The sequence below is a fragment of the Callorhinus ursinus genome, unplaced genomic scaffold, assembly GCF_003265705.2.
Source record: "Callorhinus ursinus isolate GAN/ISIS: 27379988/994484 unplaced genomic scaffold, GSC_fseal_2.0 scaffold12, whole genome shotgun sequence".
In the NCBI taxonomy this organism is placed as follows: Eukaryota; Metazoa; Chordata; class Mammalia; order Carnivora; family Otariidae; genus Callorhinus; species Callorhinus ursinus.
In genome coordinates this window covers 40,701,257-40,724,412 of record NW_027397074.1, presented here as the reverse complement: position 1 = coordinate 40,724,412, position 23,156 = coordinate 40,701,257, and the positions used below count along the sequence as shown (strand labels likewise).

General features: G+C 36.1%; 1 protein-coding gene and 1 non-coding gene across 9 annotated transcripts in view; both read right to left on the bottom strand.

Moving 5' to 3' along the window:
- The window catches only part of PALS2 (protein associated with LIN7 2, MAGUK p55 family member), a 135,645-nt gene that overhangs the window by 58,839 nt on the left and 53,650 nt on the right, over positions 1–23,156 (bottom strand). For all 8 annotated transcript variants that reach the window (XM_073898976.1, XM_073898975.1, XM_073898979.1 and 5 more), the window contains 3 exons: positions 5,508–5,660; positions 1,507–1,659; positions 535–762 (listed from right to left, as the gene is read on the bottom strand). In XM_073898976.1, the coding sequence (XP_073755077.1) occupies positions 535–762; positions 1,507–1,659; positions 5,508–5,660 (534 nt within the window). The remainder of the gene's footprint in view (positions 1–534; positions 763–1,506; positions 1,660–5,507; positions 5,661–23,156) is intronic.
- LOC112825367 (U6 spliceosomal RNA) lies at positions 22,767–22,870 on the bottom strand. Its single transcript, XR_003208666.1, has one exon. It is a non-coding gene; the product is annotated as a U6 spliceosomal RNA (small nuclear RNA).

Here is a 23,156-nt window from a genome sequence, read left to right as displayed (position 1 = left end):
AGGACATTACCCTGTTCAATAATCTACTTTACCTAAAAATTAGTTATAAAAATCAGATCAAATGTGTACAATCCAGGTATTCAAGATTCTTCTCAATCTATACACCCATTCTCCCTTTCTTACCTCATTCCCCATACAGCTCATCACAGGAACACTAAGCAAGAGGTATTTGGAGCTATATTCTTATCCTCTCACAGGGCCTAATACAATGCCTGGAACATAACAGGCGCCAAAAATGTTTGCTAGATTAATGACTAAAAGGCTTTATGATTTTTCAGATACCTAGCTGTAAGTTACTGTAATGTTAGGGTTCATAGTGTTCACAAAGACATTTTGTTATTCCTTCCTAATAAGACAGTGCTAATAGTTTAAAAATTCAAAAATTCACCCATGACAAAATAAGGAAATTCGGAACACTTAAATCATAGGTTTTTCCTCTCTTCTTTAGCAAGAGGAGCAAGTGGTGGTTATATCCAACAGTGTGATTAAAGAAATGAAAGTATTCTTAATATTACCAAGAATTTTATTACTAACCTGTTGAGGGGTTACAGTATCTCTATAGCTTGGTAAAATTTTTAGGGTGACACTTCCACTAATATTTTTCAGTAATTCTTGTAATTCCTTTGGATTGTTTCCAACCTCATGACCATTGACTTCTTTAATGATATCTCCCACATGAAGCAGACCTTGTCGATCTATCATTCCTCCATGAAGGATTCGGGCAATTACCAGATCATTATTTTCGACCCTAAATGTTACACCCTAAAGAAAATAAAAAAACAGAATTATCACTGATTTTAGATTAGGAAGAAATCTTAAATATTCATTAATATGTATATACAAGAAAATAATTCTAAAAGTAGGTGAGTTAATTGTTCCTACTTTTCCTCTGCTCTCTGTCTCAATATTTTAATCTCATTATACCACAGGCAACTGTGATGACATATACCACCCCATAAAAACAGGACTTCCATGGGAATTGCATTCCACAGGATAAAAAGTTCAAAGGAGAAGAAAAAGTATTTATGCATTCTGATGGCCTTGTTCCAAGCTTTTCTTTTTTTCTTACAGTCAGGACCCAGAAATAATAATTTTAGCAGGGAACAGAAAACTTCACTACTTATAGAGTCCCACCATGCTTCAATTCTTAATAACTTTCTTTTGTGTTTTGATACTATCGTTAGCAAGCAACTTGAGCTCATTTCTTCAAAGGGTATAGGAAGAAATGGGGTAGTTATCTTCTGTAATTTTTGCTGCCCATTACCAAACTTCTTCTGGCCTCTATTTCAGCTTAACATTTTATTTTGGCTTAATTTTGTATGCTATATTAAGTTAAGAGAGCATCAGTTGTGTATTTATATACAAGCCAAAAAAACACTGATAAAACAAATAAACATGAATTGCAGTTTTTATAATAATACAAATTATGAAAAAGAAAAAAAGACATGATTGAGCCACAAATATGTCAGATTTCAGATTTTAAAAAGCACTGATTTATCTACTCACCAATGGCTCCCCAGCTCTTTTGTGAATACCAAGAATACGAATGGCATCTACTGGTAATAACTGATTATTGATAGAAGAATTATTCATTTCTGGGCTTGATGGAGGTGAATCATAACATTTTGATGCCACGATATCATGGGCCTCCAACAGTGACTATAAGGATTCAAAATAGCCTGCGGTTATTAATTACTGATGGAATAAGTTATTAAAAATAACAGTTCATTATCCCAGTGGAGTACTAAAACCTTCCCAGTCACACCTTATTAAATTCTAAATGCAACAGAATTTTTTAAAGAAATATAAATATATATATAGTACATTAACATAAACAATATTGTATTCCTTGTTTTAAAAGATTTGAAGAGACTGATAGAGTTTTATGACTTTTTTTTTAAAAAGTGACATGGTCAGTGGAAACTGAACCTAGATTTCCAAGTGTGGTACACTTAAGGCACTGGAATTCACTGCTGCCACTGTCATCAACATTATCATCATTCCATATTTATCATCAATCCCTATTTATTGGGTATCAGACAAATTCAAATGGTACAGGGGCACCTGGGTGACTCAGTTGGTTAAGCGCCTGCCTTCTGCACAGGTCATGCTTTCAGGGTCCTGGGATCAAGCCCCGCTCAGGGGGGAGCCTGCTTCTCCCTCTCCCTCTACCTGCCGTTCCCCCTGCTTGTGCTCTCTCTCTCCCTCTCTCTTCCAAATAAATCTTAAAAAAAAAAAAATTCAAATGGTACAGACCCTAATTTTTACTCTAAGACTGTTATGTTAGTAATACTATATATTTCTTACCCATATAAAATGTCTGCTAAAAAGACATCCAATAGAAAATGGATATTTACAGCATCTAATAACAGTGATGAGCTTTTATATTATTTATAAAGACTTTAGTTTATAAAACATGTATTTTAAGGGAGGGAAAAAAAACACCTAATGAGACAGTAAAGGTCATGAATATAATTTTACCTCCTACATTTACTATGTATGTGCTATCATCATGGATGATTTTGATCTAGTTTTCTAGGAACTTCTTACAATATTTTTATATATTTTAGTTTTTCATTTACATTATAATTGTGTATACTCAACAATAAAGCTGAGTTAAAAAATTTTTTTTGAGTGGATGGAGCTCAAAAACAAATCAAAATAGAAAGAACAGAGAAAAACGTCAACAAATTAGAACAGAAGCAATCAGGATATGAATTAAATTGGTAATTTCTGGTCATTTCAGGAAAATATGTTGTAAGAGACTAAAGAAAATTTCAAAAAGAAAAAAAATCACAAGTCCACATGTAAGGATTATTTCTATAATGCTAGAAGTTGCTTAAATCTCTAACCTGGGCTGCTTAGTTTTCACCCTATGCCTTCTTAGCCAGCATTATCTACTCCTGTGACTTGAACCACTACTTAAACACTGATAACTTCCAGAATTCTCATGAGCTTCAGATTCACAGACTAAAAATTTGTCCACAACTAGCCAGTCATGATAATTTGAAAATCAAAGAGTAAAGATGGTAGAGGATTGAAACATACTGAATAATGAAAAATCTGTAACTGCACAATGCTATTTAAAAAACAGAAGGACTGAAAACTTCATCTGTTGCCATTCAAGACTGCTATTTTAAATAATTCTTTATAAACTGGTAAAGAGAAGGATCAGGCATTTCCCTGATTTTTCAGTATGAAATGCATTATGGGTTAACTAAATAGTTCAGTTGACAAGGAAAAGCTCTACTTTATATAAGAACAGCAGCTACACAATGTTGAATGAGAGAATCTGAAAAATGTCATTTTGAAGCCTCTAATGAAAATACTGATTCAGGTAAGGATTAATTTGTGTTCATAAGTAAATAAATGGTTGAACAGGAAATAGTGTTCCTAGAATAATAACACACTAGATTATGTCCTAGTGAAAAGTATTTCAAAGGAAGGATTAGACTGTTTATGCCTTTAATCAAGGGACCAATCTCAGCAACAGTACTGGTGGGCTAACGAGGTGTCACACATCTTCTGATGTAGTTTAATTCATGTTGCATTACATCACTAATGATGCATTCTAGTTCCAAATAATTAACTTGAATCATCAACCTTTTAGATAGAACTTCTGTTTACAAGAAAGAGAAGGGATAACTAAACAACACAGCGAAGAGACAACCAGATTCATCCAGGGAGTGGGACATTCTTCAGGGCAATGGTCTGGTCTCTTAATAGGTCAACATCATAATCAAGGGAGAAAGGATGGTCCATCCAAATGCCACACACGAATCTAGGTTGGAAATCCATAAGTATAAACCAGCTGTAAAGAATATTTTGGTGTCAAATGGAGATGTTTGAATATAATATGTGTATTACATGAAATGGAGATCCACTGAAATGGAAAAGTGGAAATCAATGACTGAAAAAAAAGGGTAAGTTACAAAATAGCTTGTACAAAAGGACCTCAACCAGTAAAGAGAAAAATATGTACATTTTGCACAGAAAAAGTATGGAGAAATATGTACTAGGATAGTACAGTAAGATCTGGGTAGTAAGAATGCAATGTCTTAATTTTTAAATTTTTGCTTGCCAGTATTTTCTATTTATTAAACTTTATATAAATTTATATACTTATTAAATTTCATATTTATTAAAGATATATAGCATGCCTGAAAGCTCTACCAGATGCTCCTAAGGTATCACAAACTTAACATGGCTGGTTACCTTAACATTAACATGTCAGCTTCTTCTAGAGTGTTCCTTATCTTAGTGAGTGCCATCAATTACTTGTTAGAAATCCTATCCTTATCAACTTCCCACATCTCTCTTCTGCAACTATCACATGTAACCAATCACCAAGTCTTGTTGATTTTACTGCTTAAAACTTGAAAATCCTATTTTCTGCTCTCGACACTGCCGTCATAGTTTCTTGCCTTAGTGCTTAACCATCTTGCTCCACAATCTGCCCTCTCCTTGTGTACTACTTCCCACTCTCTCCTCTCATGGTTTCCCACTGTCCTCAAGATAAAGTCCAAATGGCTTACTGTGCCTTGTAAGGCCTTCATCAACTGGCACAAGCATGTATGTTTCTGATATGTGTCCATTTTTTTGTACTTTAAGATACTGATTCACGGAGCAACTAACTCACTATAAACCTTTGTATTTTGCAGCCACATTGTTGAAGAGTCACAGAAACTCCTTGAGAAAAACCAAACAGGTGTTGCCATTTGATTTTCAATGCTAAGATTTATAGTGAAAAACATTTTGTCCTTCTAGCCCAGCACCACTTATGGAACAGTCCATTTTTTCTCCCCTAAAATGTAGTATCTCTATCATAAATCAAATTGCCAAATACATGTGTATGTATTTCTGGGGTTTTTTATTCTCTTCCATTGGTCTATTTTTCTAATACTGTCCCAATGCCACACTAAATTACAGGTTGATAAGAAATCTCTCCCCCCTCCCCTCCATTTTCTCTTCTAAAACTGACTTTTTTGTTAAACAGATTTAGTTTTCACTGCTACAGACCAAAGCTTAAAATGCACTTATTTTTTTGCACCTATGGAGGAAATGTTATGGATTAGTTTCTATCCTTACACAGTTCTCTTTTGTTCCAAGGTCACTGATTGCATCTCAGTCTCAGAAGCAATACTGAAATAGCTTTAATAGGGAGGGCTGTGAAACAGTGGTAATGAGGAAGTAAAATCTATTATCACAGTAAGAAAAATGTCTCTGGCATGTGGTCTAGTGGTGAATCAAGGCTGGTTTTAATTACACAATGGAAAACCCATTCTGATGTATTTTTGCTATACATTTATGTAGTGTGTATTAGTTGTGTGTGTCTGTTTTGATATCCTCGGTATTTCAGGACATTAAAATACCTAAGTTGGAATTTACATATTTACAAAATATGGCTCTAAATAACCTTAAATAAATCGCCTTAAACTGAAACTACGAAAAGAGAATACTTTGGGAATACAGGGGACTTAGGAAGAAAACTAATAGGTAAAATTTACCTGGAAATGAGGCTCTTTGAGTATGCCAACCAGTTCTGCCACATTTTCATCCACATTTATTAAGGGAGTGATATCTTCAAGAATTTCATTGACTAATTCTAAGTTATTATCACTGACAGCTTCTAGTTTTGAATCTTCTAGCCTCTCATGAGCCTGAAAAGATAACAGTATAATTAGTCATAATACATATTGTTTTGCTCCAGACCATGTTTTTTTTTTTTTTTAAGATTTTATTTATTTATTTGAGAGAGAGAGAGAATGAGAGATTGAAAGCATGAGAGATTGACAGCATGAGAGGGAAGAGGGTCAGAAGGAGATGCAGACTCCCCGCTGAGCAGGGAGCCCGATGCGGGACTCGATCCCGGGACTCCAGGATCATGACATGAGCCAAAGGCAATTGCTTAACCAACTGAGCCACCCAGGCGCCCCTGGTTGTCTTCTTTTCCATAAAGAACACTTAAAAAGATACTACTTGAAAGTTTGATTCATTGAAACCAAATTTAATATTCCAATCAGAGGCAATATATAGATTTTTATAGTAAATGTTATCAAGCAATATAATAAATCTTGGCTTCTATTCCTATTCTAAAAGTCATGGAAAACTTGTTTTAATAACTAAACCATGAAAAAACTAAATAGGTCAGATGACAACTGAAAAAACACATTTCCTACCCAATAGAATTTCCTAATGACTTTCTGGTCTAGGCTCAAACTTTAGATGATACTGCTTATGCTTCATGAAAATAAATGATTACACATAATGAAAATTAAAAAATAGGAATGTAATCATTATATGGACTGCCATTAAAAAATAATAAAAATCATTCGGGGAGCACCAAATCCTAAAGCTACCATTTTTCCAATTTTGAAAATCAGCAAGATAAGTCAATTCAGGGAAGTCAGCTCTTGAACTGGACCTTGAAGGACTGTTTGATTTCACTAGGGGAGTGATCCCCTCGTGTCTCTTTATCTTAAGCCACTTTTTTTTTTTCTAAATCTCACCATCTTTTCCATGGAAAGTGGACCATGAATCACACTGTCACAGGAAACAAGTAGCCCTAATTTAGCCTTTAACAGTGGGAGTAAAACAGAGTTTTAAATTCAAACTGAAAATGAACACTAAGCAGTCTCCCTCTTTTAAGTGCTCTTTTTCTGATGAATGGTTGCTGTCTGATTTTGAAGGCAGGCAAAGCATAACTGTTAAGACTTAATGTATAAATGAAAGCATGTAAGAAGATAAATCTTGTATTTAATATATTAAGATCCATTTCTGTAAGTGCTCAGGAAAAACCCAAGTTTCAAGTAGTAATAGTATCAATTAAACTTTATCTGTACCTATAATTCTTTAGCTGTTATGTCTACCATAGAGTGGATCCTTCAAAGACAAACAGTCTGATTTTTAAAATGTGATTTTTTTCATTCAAATGTATTTTTTCTAGGTGACTCACAAGAATGAAGTAAGTGTTTAAGTGGAAGAGGGGGCTATATATTAAGCAACATTTTTAAGAAACACCTCAGAAGAAAAAATTTTAAGTCATATGAAATGACGGAAGAAATTATAACTGTTATTAAACAAAGAAAAATGTCAAAAGACTAATTAAATGTATTTAGAGGAAGGAGTTTCTATTACATTTAGATAAGAAAAAAATTAGATAAGAAAAAAATTAAGATTAGAGAATGCCACAAAGAATGAAATGGGTAGGGAGACAAACCATAAGAGACTATGGACTCTGAAAAACAAACTGAGGGTTCTAGAGGGGAGGGCGGTGGGAGGATGGGTTAGCCTGGTGATGGGTATTAAAGAGGGCACGTACTGCATGGAGCACTGGGTGTTATACACAAAGAATGAATCATGGAACACTACATTAAAAACTAATGATGTAATGTATGGTGATTAACATAAAAAAAAAAAAAGAAACTACACTATCTTTCTACATTTAGCCAAGATTGTGTTTATATACCATTCTCTGCAAAGAGGGAAGCAGACATCATTTGTGGAAACCTTTGTTCAAAAAACAGGAAAAAGAGTGGTGTTAAAGGTACTAAAATAGAAAAGTTTTTCCTTTCTTCGGTCTCTCTTTTGACTTGTGATGTTTTTTATTTGCTATTTAATGTTCTTCTAAGTAAAAACGTTTTCTTCGTTATTAAAAAAAAAAGAATGAAATGGGTAAATCTGCAACTTCATGAAAGTTTAATATAAGCCTAATAAGGATAAGATGATAAGGACACTCAACTTATATCATAAAATGATTATCACCATTGGAAAAAATCTAAAATAATGGACAAAACTAGCTATTAACTCTTAAAAACAAGCTAGAATTGCTTATTGCTTTAATACAAATATTTGCTATTAACAAATACTTAATTTATCACTGTTAAGCTTGCAATACTCTATTACTCTTATGGTAGTATAAGAAAGTTTAAGGAAAGAAAAGAAGTAAAGAAACAACATTTATTGAGGGCTTTTTGTCTATGTGTCTGGAACTATATTCTCACTGCAGTGCAAGTGAGTGTGTGTATGTATTAAGCAAAGGTAGGTGTATTGTTATCCTCACCTTACAGACATAGATGCTGATGCAAAATAAGACAGAGTGATTTGCTTGAATCCACACTACTGATAAGTGGCAGTCAGGTAGTCTAATACCAAGGCTTGAATGCTTACCTACTAAAGCTTATTTGACTTCATCATTATACAGACAGCCATTGAAATATCATACTGTGGTTAATTATTCCATCTATTATATGATGCATTATTCTAACTCATTTAACTGTGAGATATGATCTCATTGACTGCTAGTTGATTTGTTGCTTGTTAGCATGCTCTTCTAGTCCAGATGTGTTATTAATTCTGTTCTACTGCATCTATCCCCACAGTTATTTTTATACTCCTGTGGTTCAGAATACCACCCATCCCTTCAACCTGTACCCCCTCTGCTCCAAGTAAGAGCTATAAACACCACCTGTTTCTCCAGGAAAAAGATAATGACTGCCTTACAATTTTCAGGTACTAGGTCAATATATTTTCTATAATATCCTATGGTCATGTAATATATCAATTCAATTCAAGACACTGGGACAAGCAAAGAGAAAGAAATGATCACTGACTTGAGAACTCTAATATAGCTCCCTTTGTTTCTATGTTCATCTACCTTATTGCTCCCAAACTGGGTGAGGACACATGGGGATGTGGAAAGACCCAACAGAAAGAGGAAGTCAAGTAGGAGGGCAAAATTATATTATAAAAACAAACATACCCAAAGGTTTTTTCACATCAACTACACAGACTGGTGCTATAGTAGGAAAGAATCTCACTACACAATAAATTCTCAGGAAAAAAAAAAAAGAGGCTTTTTAGTGAAACTGCAGCTATAATTATATTAACAAAGAAAGCCAATTTCTAAAATATAGTTGGGTTCTATTAAGATCAACTTTACTTTTTCCAAGAAAGCAAAAGCAGGTCCATATTTGTTAGTATGTAGATTTTTAAGCTCTAAGATACTGTGAAAGAAGTTGGGACCTCTATTCATTTTAAAGTCGGAATTTATTTAGTAGCTTTTAAGAGGCAAGTGCCAACTTGAATTTAACTGATAAGACCAAAAAAAAAAAGGCCAAAGGAAATACTGAAAATTGACCAGAAGGACAGATGAATCGTAAGCTCTTTGAATAAATGGGTCTTATTTCCTTTAAGAAAAGATACTATTAGAAAGCTAGCATAACTTAATAAAAACATATTCTACCTGCCACAAGTGGTTGAAAGAACATGCCATGACTGGCTTCGTAGAACACTTGGAGCTGATACAAATATGGCCTAGCCTTCTTGTATGTCCACTTCTGAGAATCCTATTTACCACTGCACCTTAGAAAAATGGTTCTAGATTCTAAGATGTCTAGATTCTAAGACATCTATGTCTTAGAACTGCAGAGAAGAAAAAGTTCTTTCAGGACTTCTAGGTATTTCTTCTAGGCATAGTCCAACCATGCTTGCAAGCAAAAAAAAAAAAAAACAAAACAAAAAGTTTAACAAGTTGTGGGCTATAACTAAAGTGAGAAATACTATTATTTATTTTATTTTATCTAATACTGTTATCGTTATGTGTAATAACCCTGCCTTTCCTCCTTAAAAGGACCAAAATATCATAAATTTTGTTTCTATCTTTGAATGTGGCTAAGTATGTGGTAGTTGCTCATTAAATGTTTCTTGAAAAAGCTAAGTAAATGGGAAATAAGTTTTGCTGTGGACAGAGTCATCCCCTTCTATTCTAGAGACTTTAGGAAGAGAAAGATCAAGAGAAGCCCACAGTCAAAAATAAATAAGAATTTGAGCAGAAAATAGAAATGAGCCAGTAATAGAAAAGTCGATTTCTATTTTGCTTCTGCATACATTATATCAAAGAAAATGGGCTTTGTTCTGAACAAAAAAATGGATGAAATAAGTATAAATAAATTAGAATTGAATTCTCTAATGAATAAAGAACTTGTCAGAAATCTGGTTAACAAAAGGAGTTCAAATTCTTAGATGAGATAAATTATACATCGAAGTACTCAGGGAGCTTCTAAATAACACTGCCAATCCACTCTTAGTTATCTGTAGAAAAAGAGAACCACGCAGATGCCAAAAAAACTAGAAATGGGAATCTGTTATACTTTTTAAAATGAGAAAGACCTTTTTTCTTTTTTTTAAACCGGCTTTAACAATATTCCGAGAAAATATAAAAGAATACTTTTTATAATCTCTGAGTGGGAAAGACCTTTCTAACTTATGGTGCAAAATCTGGAAGCTATAAATTAAACAAAAAAGGCCCAATAAAATTAACTACATTTAAAATATTAAATTTCTTCTTGTCAAAAATCAGCAAAGTCAAAATACAAATGACAAACTAGGGTTAAAATAGTTACAAATCATATTGAAAGACAAAAGGCTAATTTTTTTATACATAAAGGACTTCTTTTACTTATTAGAGCAGGAGAAAGAGCGAGAGAGAGAGTGCAAGCACTAGCAGGGGGAAAGAACAGGGACAAGCACACTCCCTGGTGAGTGGGGAGCCTGACGTGGGGCTCGACCCCAGGATCCTGAGATCATGACCTAAGGCAAAGTCAGATGCTTATCTGACTGAGCCACTGAAGCACCCCTACATAAAGTATTTCTATAAACCAATAAGAAAAAGATCAACACATAGAGAGAAATAGGCAAATAATATGAACAAGAAATACACAGAAAAGGAAATTCAAATACCTCTTAAACATAAGAAAAGATACACAACTACCTTCATGATAAGAAGTACAAACTGAAATTATGGTACAATATTCTTTTTTTTTTTAATTAGATTGGCAAGGATAAAATTTCTGATAACATACCATGTTGGAGAGAATAGAGTAAAAGACAGACATTCTCACATCTTTTTTCTGGTGAAAACAGACTAGTGAGCAAAATACACATTCATCTGAAGCTCACATGGAACATCTACCAAGACAAACCACAGTATGGGCCATAAAACATCTTAAAAAGTTTATGAGAGATAGAAGGAGCAAGATGGCGGAGGAGTAGGAGACCTAAAGCTCCTCTGGTCCCAGGAATTCAGCTAGATAGGGATCAAACCATTCTGAAAACCTACAAACTCAACAGGAGATTGAAGAAAAGAATAGCAGCAACTCTCTGAACAGAAAAGCGACCACTTTCTGGAAGGTAGGACGTGCGGAGAAGTGAATCCGAGGCAATATTCGGGAAGACAGACCACGGGGCAGGGGACCTCCATCAGCCAATACCGGCGAGTGACAGAGTAGCGGAGCACAAAATCGGAACTTTTAGAAGTCGGCTCCACTGAGGGACATCACCGCAGTGGCTAAGCAGGTGGAACCCTTGCTGGGACAGTGTGGTCTCAGGACCCTCAGGGTCACAAAAACACCGGGGGTGCCTAAATGCAGCAGAGCTCCAAGGTATCAGAGTGGGGAAGCCGGCTGCAGAGATGGAGCCGAGGAGCGGGCTCTCAGCTCCGGGCTGCCATAAACCATGATCCACGGCACAGTCGGGCCACTGCTCTTTCAGCAGGGACCCAACAAGCTGCAGAACCGGGGAGACTCCCCTTCCTCTCCGGGGAGGAGTGGCACAAGAGCTCACTGCAGGAATCTGCTGGGTTTGGAGACTCCACATGGAGTCGTGCGCCAGAGATAGAACGCTAGGTCACAGGCCGGGTGAGCATGGAGTGCAGCGGGAGACCAGGGAGACGGGAGTGACTGACTGCTTTTCTCTGGGGGCTCACTGAGGAGTGGGTTCCTGAGTTCTCGGTTCCTCCCAGGCGGAGATTGGGAGGCCGCCATTTTCACTCTCGTCCTCCAAACCTGGATGGAAAACTTCCAGGGAACAAAAGCTACCCGAGAGCAAACCCAAGCAGATTACTTAGCCTGGCCCCAGGCAAGGGTGGGGCAATTCTGCCTCCGGCAAAGACATTTGAGAATCAACTGCAATAGGCCCCTCGCCCAGAAGATCAGCAAGAACAGCCAGCCAAGACCAAGTTTACCAATCAATGAGAATGGCAGAACTGCAGCACTAGGGGAATACAGCACATAAAATTCATGGTTTTTTTCCCCATGATTCTTTAGTCTTTCAAAGTTAATTTTTTAAATTATTTTTTCCTTTTTCTATTTTTTTTTTAATTATTCTTTTTCCCTTTTCCAACCAACATCTTATCAATCCCTTTTTAAAAAATCTTTTTTATTTTTCATTTTCAGCATCATATTCTAACCCTTTATTATAGTTAACCTTATTTTTGGTATACATACAAGTTGTTCTCTCTTTAAAATTTTGGGATACAGTTTCTTCTAACAGACCCAAATTTTCCTTAAATCTCTAGTATATGGCTTTGTTGTAGTCTCCTGCCTGATCACATTCTCTCCCTTTTTTTATTTTTTAAATTTCTCTTCTTTCTTTTTTCAACCAACTTCTTATCAATTCCTTTTATAAAGTCTTTTATGATTTTCATCTTTAGAGTCATATTCCATCTCTTCATCATTATTTACCCTTATTTTTGTACATATATAAGTTTTTCTTTCTTTGAAATTTTGGGAGGCAGTTTCTTCTAACAGACCAAAATATGCCCAAAATCTAGTGTGTGGCACTGTTCTATTCACCAGCCTGATCATACTTGATATTCTTTTTTTTTTTCTCGGTTTTCTCTCTTTTTTTTTTTTCGTTCTTTCTTTCCCTTTCTTTTCCCCCGGTTTCAGGTCTCTTCTGATTTGTTTAGTGTATATTTTTCTGGGATCGTTATTACCCTGTTAGCATTTTGTTCTCTCATTCCTTTATTCTCCTCTGGACAAAATGACAAGATGGAAAAACTAACCTCAAAAAAAAAGAACAAGAGGCAGTACCGACTGCCAGGGACCCAATCAATATGGACATTAGTAGGATGTCGGAACTAAAGTTCAGAATGACGATTATAAAGATACTAGCTGGGCTTGAAAAAAGCATGGAAGATACTAGAGAAACCCTTTCTGGAGAAATAAAAGAACTAAAATCTAACCAAGTCAAAAACAAAAAGGCTATTAATGGGTGCAATAAAAAATGGAGGTTCTAACTGCTAGGATAAATGAGGCAAAAGAGAGAATTAGTGATATAGAAGACCAAGTGATGGAGAATAAAGAAGCTGAGAAAAACAGAGATAAACAACTACTGGATCACGACGGCAGAACTTGAGAGATAAGTGTGATACCATAAGATGAAACAATATTAGAATAATGGGATCCCAGAAGAAGAAAGAGAGAGGGGGGCAGAAGGTATATTGGAGCAAATTATAGCAGAGAACTTCCCTAATGTGGGGAAGGAAACAGGCATCAAAATCCAGGAGGCACAGAGAACCCCCCTCAAAATCAATATAAACAGGTCAACACCCCGACATCTAATAGTAAAACTTACAAGTCTCAGAGACAAAGAGAAAATCCTGAAAGAAGCTCAGGACAAGAGATCTGTAACCTACAATGGCAGAAACATTAAACTGGCAAGAGACCTATCCACAGAGACCTGGCAGGCCAGAAAGGACTGTCATGATACATTCAGAGCACTAAACAAGAAAAATATGCAGCCAAGAACACTACATCCAGCTAGGCTGTCACTGAAAATAGAGAGATAAAAAGCTTCCAGGACAAACAAAAACTAAAAGAATTTGCAAACACGAAACCAGCCCTCCAAGAAATATTGAAAGGGGTCCTCTAAGCAAAAAGAGAACCTAAAAGTAACATAGACCAGAAAGGAATTACAGACAATATACGGTAACAGTCACCCTACAGGCAACAGAATGGCACTAAATTCATCTTTTAATAGTTACCCTGAATGTAAATGGGCTAAATGCCCAATCAAAAGACACAGGGTATCAGATTGGATAAAAAAACAAGACCAATCAATATGTTGTCTGCAAGAGACTCATTTTAGACCCAAAGATGCCTCCAGATTGAAAGTGAGGGGGTGGAAAACCATTTACCATGCTAATGGACACCAAAAGAAAGCTGGGGTGGCAATCCTTAGACAAATTAGATTTTAAACCAAAGACTATAATAAGAGATGAGGAAGGACACTATATCCAATTAAAGGGTCTATCCAACAAGATGATCTAACAATTGTACATATCTATGCCCCTAACATGGGAGCAGCCAATTTTTTAAGCCAGTTAATAACAAAATCAAAGAAACAAATCGACAATTATACAATAATAGTAGGGGACTTTAACACCCCACTCACTGAAATGGACAGATCATCTAAGCAAAAGATCAACAAAGAAAGACTTTAAATGACACACTGGACCAAATGGACTTCACAGATATATTTAGAACATTCCATCCCAAAGCAACAGAATACACATTCTTCTCTAGTGCCCATGGAACATTCTCCAGAATTGATCACATCCTAGGCCACAAATCAGGTCTCAACCGGTACCAAAAGACTGGGATCATTCCCTGCATATTTTCAGACCACAATGCTTTGAAGCTAGAACTCAGTCACAAGAGGAAAGTCGGAAAGAACTCAAATCCATGGAGGCTAAAGAGCATCCTACTAAAGAATGAATGGGTCAACCAGGAAATTAAAGAATTAAAAAAATTCATGCAAACAAATGAAAATGAAAACACAACTGTTCAAAATCTTTGGGATGCAGAAAAGAGAGTCCTAAGAGGAAAGTATATAGCAATACAAGCCTTTCTCAAGAAACAAGAAAGGTCTCAAATACACAACTTAACCCTACACCTAAAGGAGCTAGAGAAAAAACAGCAAATAAAGGCTAAACCCAGCAGGAGAAGAGAAATAATAAAGATCAGAGCAGAAATCAATGAAATAGAAACCAAAAGAACAGTAGAACAGATCAACGAAACTAGGAGCCGGTTCTTTGAAAGAATAAGATTGATAAACTCCTGGCCAGACTTATCAAAAAGAGAAAGGATCCAAATAAATAAAACCATGAATGAAAGAGGGGAGATCACAACCCACACCGAAGAAATGCAAATAATTATAAAAACATATTAATAGCAACTATATACCAACAAATCATACAATATGGAAGAAATGGATGCATTCCTACAGATGTATAAACTACCAAAACTGAACCAGGAAAAAATAGAAAACTTGAACAGACCCATAGTAGCAAGGAAATTGAAGCAGTAATCAAAAAATCTCCCAACAAACAACAGACCAGGGCCAGATGGTTTCCCAGGGGAATTCTACCAAACATTTAAAGAAGAATTGATACCTATTCTTCTGAAACTGTTCCAAAAAACAGAAATGGAAAGAAAACTTCCAAACTCATTTTATAAGGCCAGCATTACCTTGATCCCAAAATCAGAAAAAAGACCCCCAACAAAAAGGAGAATTACAGACCAATATCCCTGATAAACATGGATGCAAAAATTCTCACCAAAATACTAGCCAATAGGATCCAACAATACATTAAAAGGATTATCCACCATGACCAAGTGGGATTTATTCCTGAGCTGCAAGGTTGGTTCAACATCCACAAATCAATGTGATACAATACATTCATAAAAGAAAGAACAAGAACCATATGATCCTGTCAGTAGATGCAGAAAAAGCATTTGACAAAGTACAGCATCCTTTCTTGATCAAAACTCTTCAGAGTATAGGGATAGAGGGTACATACCTCAATATAATAAAAGCTATCTATGAAAAGCCCACAGCAAATATCATTCTCAATGGGCAAAAACTGAGACCTTTCCCCCTAAGGTCAGGAACATGGCAGGGATGTCCACTAACACCACTGTTATTCAACATAGTAGTAGAAGTCCTAGCCACAGCAATCAGACAACAAAAAGAAACAAAAGGCATCCAAATCGGCAAAGAAGTCAAACGCTCACTCTTTGCAGATGATATATTTTATGTGGAAAACCCAAAAGACTCCACCCCAAAACTGCGAGAACTCATACAGGGATTCAGTAAAGTGGCAGGATATAAAAATCAATGCACATAAATCAGTGACATTCCTACACACCACCACCAAGACAGAAGAAAGAGAAATTAAGTAGTCGATCCCATTGACAATTGCACCCAAAACCATAAGATACCTAAGAATAAATCTAACAAAAGAGGCAAAGGATCTGTACTCAGAAAACTATAAAATACTCATGAAAGAAATTGAGGAAGACACAAAGAAACGGAAAAACGTTCCATGCTCATGGATTGGAAGAACAAACCTTGTGAAGATGTCAATGCTACCTAGAGCAATCTACACATTTAATGCAATCCCTATCAAAGTACCATCAACTTTTTTCAAAGAAATGGAACAAATAATCCTAAAATTTGTATGGAACCAGAAAAGACCCTGAATAACCAGAGGAATGTTGAAAAGAAAAGAAAAGCTGGTGGCATCACAATTCTGGACTTCAAGCTCTATTACCAAGCTGTAATCATCAAGACAGTATGGTACTTGCACAATAACAGACATATAGATCAATGGAACAGAACAGAGAGCCAGAAAGGACCCTCAACTCTATGGTCAACTAATCTTCGACAAAGCAGGAAAGAATGTCCAACGGAAAAAAGACAGTCTCTTCAACAAATGGTGTTGGGAAAATTGGACAGCCACATGCAGAACAATGAAACTGGACCCTTTCCTTACCCCACACACAAAAATAGACTCAAAATGGATGAAAGACCTCAATGTGAGACAGAAGTCCATCAAAATCCTAGAGGAGAACACAGGCAGCAACCTCTTCGACCTCAGCCGCAGCAACTTCTTCCTAGAAACATCGCCAAAGGCAAGGGAAGCAAGGGCAAAAAGGAACTATTGGGATTTCATCAAGATAAAAAGCTTTTGCACAGCAAAGGAAACAGTCAACAAAACCAAAAGACAACCGACAGAATGGGAGAAGATATTTGCAAATGACATATCAGATAAAGGGCTAGTATCCAAAATCTATAAAGAACTTATCAAACTCAACACCCAAAGAACAAATAATCCAATCAAGAAATGGGCAGAAGACATGAACAGCCATTTTTCCAAAGAAGACATCCAAATGGCCAACAGATACATGAAAAAGTGCTCAACATCGCTCGGCATCAGGGAAATCCAAATCAAAACCTCAATGAGATACCACCTCACACCAGTCAGAATGGCTAAAATTAACAAGTCAGGAAATGACAGGTGTTGGCGAGGATGCAGAGAAAGGGGAACCCTCCTATGCTGTTGGTGGGAATGCAAGCTGTTGCAGACACTCTGGAAAACAAGTATGAAGGCTTCTCAAAAAGTTGAAAATAGAGCTACCGTATGACCCAGCAATTGCACTACTGGTGGTTACCCCAAAGATACAAATGTAGTGATCCAAAGGGGTATGTGCACCCCGATGTTTATAGCAGCAATGTCCATAATAGCCAAACTATGGAAAGAGTCAAGATGTCCATCGACAGATGAATGGATAAAGAAGATGTGGTGTATATATACAATGGAATATTATGCAGCCATCAAAAAAAACCCAAAATCTTGCCATTTGCAACGACACGGATGGAACTAGAGGGTATTATGCTAAGCGAAATAAGTCAATCAGAGAAAGACATGTATCATATGATCTCACTGATACGTGGAATTCTTAATCTCAGGAAACAAACTGAGGGTTGCTGGAGTGCTGGGGGGTGGGAGGGATGGTGGCTGGGCGATAGACATTGGGGAGGGTATGTGCTATGGTGAGCACTGTGAATTGTGTTAAGACTGTTGAATCACAGACCTGTACCTCTGAAACAAATAATACTTTAGATGTTAAAAAGAAAAAAAAAGAAAAAGAAAATAGGAAGGGAAAAATGAAGGGGGGGAATCAGTGGGGGAGATGAACCATGAGAGACTATGGACTCTGAGAAACAAACCGAGGGTTCTAGAGGGGAGGGGGTGGAGGGGTGGGTTAGCCTGGTGATGGGTATTAAAGAGGGCATGTACTGAATGGAGCACTGGGTGTTATATGCAAACAATGAATCATGGTACACTGTATCAAGAACTAATGATGTAATGTATAGTGATTAACATAACATAATAAAATAAAATTAAAAAAAAAGTTTATAAGAATAAAAATCCCTGCTAAGCAGGGAGCCAGATGCGGGGCTTGAGCCCAGAACCATCATGACCTGAGCTGAAGGCAGACACTAAACTGACTGAGCTGCCCAGGCGCCCCCAAAGCAACACATTTCTAAGAATACATGGGACAAAGTAGTCTTCTTAAGAAAAATTTAAAAATATGTGATCCGGGGCACCTGGGTGGCTCAGCCATTAAGCGTCTGCCTTCGGCTCAGGTCATGATCCCAGGGTCCTGGGACTGAGCCCTGCATCGGGCTCCCTGCTTGGCGGGAAGGCTGCTTCTCCCTCTCCCACTCGCCCTGCTTGTGTTCCCTCTCTTGCTGTTTCTCTGTCAAATAAATAAAAGAAATCTTAAAAAAAAAAAGATGTGATCCAAATGAAAATACAACTTACCAAATTTTGTGGGATGGAGCAAAAGCAGTGTTTAAAGGGTAATTTATAGCACTGAATGTAAAGTTAGAAAAGAAAAAAGACCTAAAATCAATAATCTAAACTTAGATCTTAAAAAGTCAAAAGAGCAAATTAAATTTAGAGTAAGTAGAAGAAAAGAAATAATGGAATTTAAAGTAAAACCCAATGAAAGTGAAACCAGAATGTCAATAAAAGTTAATGAAACCAAAAGCTGGTTCTTTGAAAAGATTAAAATTGATAAACTTCTTGCTAGGTTGATTAACAAAAAAGAGAAGACTGTCAGGTAAAAGCATCCATCTTTACAAAAAAAAGAAAAAGAAAAGAGAGAAGACGGAGATTTAGTAATAACAGAAATGAAAGGGGAACCATCACTACTGATGCTATAGACATTAAAGAATAATAAAAGAATACCATGAACAATTCTATGCCCACAAATTTGATAACCTAGAGCGCCTGGGTGGCTCAGTCGTTAAGCGTCTGCCTTCAGCTCAGGTCATGATCCCAGGGTCCTGGGATCGAGTCCCACATCGGGTTCCCTGCTCAGCAGAAAGCCTGCTTCTCCCTCTCCCACTCCCCCTGCTTGTGTTCCTGCTCTCGCTGTGTCTCTCTGTCAAATAAATAAATAAAATCTTTAAAAAAAAAAACAAATTTGATAACCTATATGAAACGGACCAATTCCTTTACATATACAATCCACTAAAACTCACAAAAGGAGATATAGATAACCTGAAGAGTACTATATCTGTTAAAGAAATTAAATCAATAATTAATAACCTTCCCAAACAGAAAGCACACAGGAACTTACTGGTATATTCTACCAAACATTTAAGGAAGAAATTATACCAATTCTTTACAATCTCTTCCAGGAGATAGAGGAAACATTTCTTAACTCATTCTATAGGGACAGCATTACTCTAATGCCAATACTGGACAAAAACATTACATGTCATTATACATTTGTTAAAACCCATAGACACACATATACAACACAAAGTATGAACACTGATGTTAACTATGGACTTAGGTTAATAAAGTTTTAAATTTACAAAAAAATTGAGCAGAAAGTACAGAGAACTTCCATGTATCTGCCTCACCCCAGTTTCTCTTATTTACATCTTGCATTAGTATGATACATTTGTTATAATTAATAAGCCAATATGATACACTATTATTAACTAAAGACTATAGTTTACATCAAGATCCCCTCTAAATGTTGTACAGTTCCATGGGTTTTGACAAATGCATAATGTCATCCATGCACCTTTACAGTATCATAAAGAATAGTCCCATGGCCCCAAAAATGCTCCAGGATTCATCTAGTCATCCCTCTCTTGTACTCCCCCAAAACCCTGGCAACTACTGGTTCTTTTGTACTGTCTATAACTTTTGCTTTTCCCAGAATGCAATGTAGTTGGAATCATATGGTGTATACCTTTTCCAGCATGGTTTCTTTCATCTAGCAATATGTATTTATGGTTCCTCCATATTGTTGTGAAGCTTGATAGCTCATTTCTTTTTATTGCTGAATAATATTCCATTGTATGGATGTATCACTTTATCTTTGCTCCTATTAAAAAACATGGTTTGCTTCCAAGTTTTGACAATTATGAATAAATATGCTATAAACATTCCCATGTAGATTTCTGTGTGGACATAAATTATCAACTCCCTTGGGTAACTATCAAGGAGTACAATTGCTAGATTGTATGGTAATACTATGTTAACTTTGTAAAAAACTGTAAGAAAGTGTCTTCCAAAGTAGTTGTACTATTTAATTGCTACCAGCAATGAATGAACAACTTCCTTTTTAGGGTACAGGCCTCCTCAGAGATATTGCAGGTTCAGTTCCAGACCACCAAAATAAAGTGAACACTGCAAAAAGGGAATATTGCAATAAAGTCAGTCAAATGAAATTTTTGTTTTTTCCAGTGCATATAAAGTTATGTTTACACTACAGGGTAGTCTAGTAAGTGTGCAATAACATTGCGTCTGAAAAACAATGTATATACCTTAATTAAAAATTACCTTATTGCTAAGAACTGCTAACCATCATCTGAGCTTTTGGCAAGTCATAACCTTTTTGCTCTAAGAGGGTCGCACCTCAATGTTGATGGCTGTTAACTGATCAGGGTGGTGTTGCTGAAGGCCTGGGTGGCTGTGGCAATTTCTTAAAATAAGACAATGAAGTCTGCTGCATCAATGGACTCTTCCTTTTATGAACAATTGCCTTGTAGCAGGAGATTCTGTTTGATGGTTTTTCCCCAACAGTAGAACTTCTGTCAAAATTTAGAGTCAATCTTCTCAAACCCTGCCACTGCATTATCAACTAAGTTTATGTAACATTCCAAATCCACTGCTGTCATTTCAACAATCTTCACAGCATCTTCATGAAGAACAGATTCCATCTTAAGAAATCACTGTCTTTGCTCACCCACTAGAAACAACTCCTTGTTTGGGGCAATGGGTGGTTCAGTTGGTTAAGTGCCCAACTCTTGATTTCAGCTCAGGTCATGATCTTAGGATCGTGAGGTTGAACCCTGTGTCAGGCTCGCACTCAGCATGGAGTCTGCTTAAGAGTCTCTCCCTCTGCCCCTCCCCCATCTGTTCATGAGCACACACACTCTCTCTCTTAAAAACAAAAAACACAAAAAAAACTCCTCACCCATTAAAAGGTTTACTATGAGATTGCAGTTCAAATATTATCATGAAAAAGTGGAAATATTATGAGAATTACCAAAATGTGACACAGAAACATGAAGTGAGCAAATGCTGCTGGAAAAATGGTAGTGATAGATCGGCTCAATGCAGGGTTGCCACAAGCCTTCAACTAAAAAAAAAAACCAAACAAAAAAACACATACACACACACAAAAACACCAAAAAACCATAGTATTTCACAATGCAATAAAGAGAAGCACAATAAAATGAAGTATGCCTGTGTATGTTTTGCAAATATTTTCCCCCAAACTGCAGCTTGCCTTTTCATTTTCTTAATGGTGTCTTTTAAAGTAGAAAGTTTTAAATTTTGATAAAATCTAATCAAAGTTTTCATTACGCTTCACGCTTTTTATGTCTTATTTAAGAAGTCTTTCTCTAACGCAAAGTTGCAAAGTTTTTCCTCATGTATTCTTTTAAAAGTTTTAAAATTTTAGCTTACTTTTAGATCTATGATCTATTTTGAAGTAATTTTTGTTTATGAGGTAAAAGATGTTCATTTTTTATGCATATAAATACTCAATTGTTCCAGCAACATTTATTGAAAGGACTATCATTTCTTCATTGAATTACCATGGTGCTATTAATAAAAACCAGTTGACCATACATACATTGGTCTCTTTCTGGGCTCTATTCTGTGCCACTGATCTATAAGCCAATACTACAGTGTTTTCTTTACTATAGGGTAATAGTAATCCTTGAAATCAGGCTGTGCAGAGCATCAAGTTTTCTTATTTTTCACAACTGTTTTGGTTAGTCTAGGTCCTTCATAAATTTCAGTATCAATATGTCAGCCTGAAATTTTGACTGGATTCTGCTGAATCTATAGATCAGTTTGGGGAGATCCAACAATGTTAACAGTACTGAGCCTTCCAAACCCTGTATGTATGTATGCCTCTAACTTCAGCAATTTTTTTCTTTTAGTTTCCAGTGTATAGATCTAGCACATATTGTTAAATTGACCCCCATTTCTTTAACTAGTATATAAAAATACAATTGATTTATGTAGATTGATCTTGTATCTTAGGACCTTGCTACACTCACACTTGTTAGTTCTAGATTTGTTTGTTTTTCTTCCTTTTGATAGATTCCTAGGATTTTCAATATAAACAATAACGTCATCTTTGAACAAAGATAGTTTATTTTTTCTTCTTCAATCTGTATGCCTTTTATTTATCTACTTTTCCTTGCCTTTTTGCACTGGCTAGTACCCCCAGGTACAAAAGTGAATGGAAATGATGACGGTTGAACAGAAGTGATCACAGAAAGAAAGCATTTTATCTTCCACCATGAATTATGATGTTAACTGCAGTTTTTTAATAGATGTCCATCAGGTTGAGGCAATTTCCTTCTAAGTTTACCAAGTTTTTATCAAGAATGAATGTTCAATTTTGTAAAATGCTTCTCCTGCGACTATTAGCATAATCACATGACTTTTATCATATCAACAAAATGGTGACATTTATTGGTTTTCTTTTTTATTATGTTAATCACCATACATTACATCATTAGTTTTTGATATAGTAGTGTCCCATGATTCATTGTTTGCGTATAACACCCAGTGCGCTGTTTGGTACATGAAAAATATGGAACGCTTCACGAATCTGCGCGTCATCCTTGCACAGAGGCCATGCTAATCTCTGTATCGTTCCAATTTTAGTAAATGTGCTGCCGAAGCGAGCGCCATTTATTGGTTTTCAAATATTAAGGCAGTCTTGCATTTTTTGAGACAAAACTTACTTGATAATGGAGTATTATCCTTTTTGTATGTTGCTGGATTTGATTTGCTAGTATTATCTTAAGAACTTGAAGTCTATGTTCATGAGGGATACTATTTTGCAGTTTTCCTTTCTTGAAATGTCCATAACTGGCTTTGCTATCAGGGTAACACTAAGCCTCATGAAATAGTAAATGTTTCTTTCTCTTCCTCTTTTTCTGGAAGAAATCAAGTGGAAATACAAATATTCAGT